A 2500-nucleotide genomic window follows, 5' to 3' on the forward strand; every position below is an offset into this window, starting at 1 on the left:
TAACGAGTTATGTCAGCTCAACAGTCATTTCATTTGTACTTGGACCGGGAAAAGTCCAGAAAGTTATCCATTTATTCCAGACGACTTTCCAGAGAAACTCGGTAGTAACGTGATTACATCAATCAACGGAAAGTCCTTGAGTCAGCTGGACATTTATTTCGTGTTAACTATCCTGCTTCCCGTGTACACGAGCGTGTATACTACAACTTCTTCTTCTTCTTCTTCTTCTTCTTCTTCTGCGTTCGTGGGCTGAAACTCCCACGTACACTCGTGTTTTTGCACGAGTGGATTTTTACGTGTATGACCGTTTTTACCCCGCCATACGCCGCTTTCGGAGGAAGCATGCTGGGTATTTTCGTGTTTCTATAACCCACCGAACTCTGACATGGATTACAGGATCGTTTCCTTGCGCACTTGGTCTTGTGCTTGCGTGTGCACACGAAGGGGGATAATCCACTAGCAGGTCTGCACATAAGTTGACCTGGGAGATCGGAAAAATCTCCCCACTTAACCCACCAGGCGGCCGCGGCCGGGATTCGAACTCACGCCCTTCCGATTAAGAGGCCGACGTCTTGCCACCCCGCCACGGCGCCCGTCTATACTACAACTGATCTGACCCGTCTCCTACACAGGATGAGAGCGTCCATCTTCCACTTGGGTATATACCAAAAATAAGCATTCTGGCTGCTACCTTTGCAGATCGAATGAGGTTTTTTTATGAACTAATTTTGCGGATTGGAAATATTTCATATCAAATTCATTGTGCAGAGCACGTTGCCAGGCGATTGATTGTTGGTATGTGTCTATTTGGATGGGTGGAAGACTGTGTGCACTTGAATCGCCCCCGCATAACCAAGTCGGTTGTACAAAACAATAGCCAACCATCCATCGCCCCCGCATAGCCATGTCGGTTGTACAAAACAATAGCCAACCATCCATCGCCCCCGCATAGCCATGTCGGTTGTACAAAACAATAACCAACCATCCATCCCATGTAATAGCCAGGGCAAACCGTATTATGGCGAGCCAAATCCCTTACAATGAGCCTTCAAGCCCTCGGATTCGTTGAGGTAGTCTGGCTGTCTGTTTCAGCGCTCTGGGAGGAGCACTTACGTTTCCAAGATAAGGCAAACTCTTGGAAAAAGCCCAAGGAGTATTCATTTATTCCGGGCGACTTCCGACATAACTCGGTCATATTAAAGCGATTACGTCAGTAAGGAGCATTAACTTCTATTAGATTTTTTTTTTTTTTTTTTTTTTTTTTAACTTCTATTAGATAAACATTTATATTGTTTCCAATAAACTCGCCCATCCCCCCCCCTCCCCCTCCCCCTTCTTCCTTTCACAAAACATTGCAACAATGTATGCACCCCGACTAGCAAAATTCCTACCCATGTCATTTTCATTTAAATTTTCTATCTTCATGTTAAAGCCCGCCCTTAATTGAGCACTTTTTTGCATTGATGATTACTCAGGTCAACTGTTTAGTTGGGCTAACAAAAGTGTCGCAATAATTCTTAACCGAGTTTATCTTGCTTAGTATTCAATAAGCACGTGCACAAAACACAGACACATTTTCAAACCAGTTTCAGGCCCGAAGTGATACAAGAGGAGGAAGAGGGAAGGAGTTGAAACTTTCTTCACAACGATGTTTACAATGACGACGAACGTGTAGGCGATAAGAATGATGATGGTGATGATGATGACTGATGATGATGATGATGATGATGATGATGATGATGATGATGATGATGATGATGATGATGATGATGATGATGATGATGATGATGATGATGAGGATGATGATGAGGATGATGACGACGACGAAGACAACAATGACGATGACGATGAAAACGACGACGATGATGATGTGGTAGACAATGCTGCTGTGCATGACGCTCTGTACCTTTACAGTGCGTTGCCGAATACCGTATTAACAACGTTGTAAAATATGCATATATGACACTGATCAACTGTGTGACGATGACTTCGACCAACAATCGGTAAATTAAAAAATGTTGTGATTTTGATTTACTTATTTATCTATTTATTTGTTGACAGTGCACCAGAACTACATCGGTCTGGATGGGGACAAGGAGCCGTTCCTGCTGTCCGTGGTGGTGACCGACGCCAACAACCACAACGTCCCTCAGTACAGAGCAATCCTTTGGAGGAAAACGGTATGTGTGTGTTTTTGTGTGCGTGTGTGTGTGTGTGTGTGTGTGTGTGTGTGTGTGTGTGTGTGTGTGTGTGTGTGTTTTTGTGTGCGTGTGTGTGTGTGTGTTTGTGTTGCGAAATCGAACCCAGAATCAAGCATCATTTGAAACTGCATTGAACTTTGACTTTCTCTGCGCCACCTGCAACCAGGATTATATTCAGTAAACACTGGCCTGTGTTTCCAGTCAGCCAGAAGAAAAAGTCAAACGCAATCAAATGGATGTTTTCTCAGGGTTGAGATTGAATTCCTAATTTGTATAGAACCGTTAAACAAATGCAGCCG

At 43.9% G+C, this 2500-nt stretch overlaps 1 protein-coding gene across 1 annotated transcript in view; it reads left to right on the forward strand.

Moving 5' to 3' along the window:
- The window catches only part of LOC138947982 (GTPase-activating Rap/Ran-GAP domain-like protein 3), a 39639-nt gene that overhangs the window by 4504 nt on the left and 32635 nt on the right, over positions 1 to 2500 (forward strand). Inside the window, exon 4 of the mRNA XM_070319508.1 lies at positions 2062 to 2180. Coding sequence (XP_070175609.1) covers positions 2062 to 2180 — 119 coding nt within the window. The remainder of the gene's footprint in view (positions 1 to 2061; positions 2181 to 2500) is intronic.

This window comes from Littorina saxatilis, linkage group LG15 (genome assembly GCF_037325665.1).
Source record: "Littorina saxatilis isolate snail1 linkage group LG15, US_GU_Lsax_2.0, whole genome shotgun sequence".
Lineage (NCBI taxonomy): Eukaryota > Metazoa > Mollusca > Gastropoda > Littorinimorpha > Littorinidae > Littorina > Littorina saxatilis.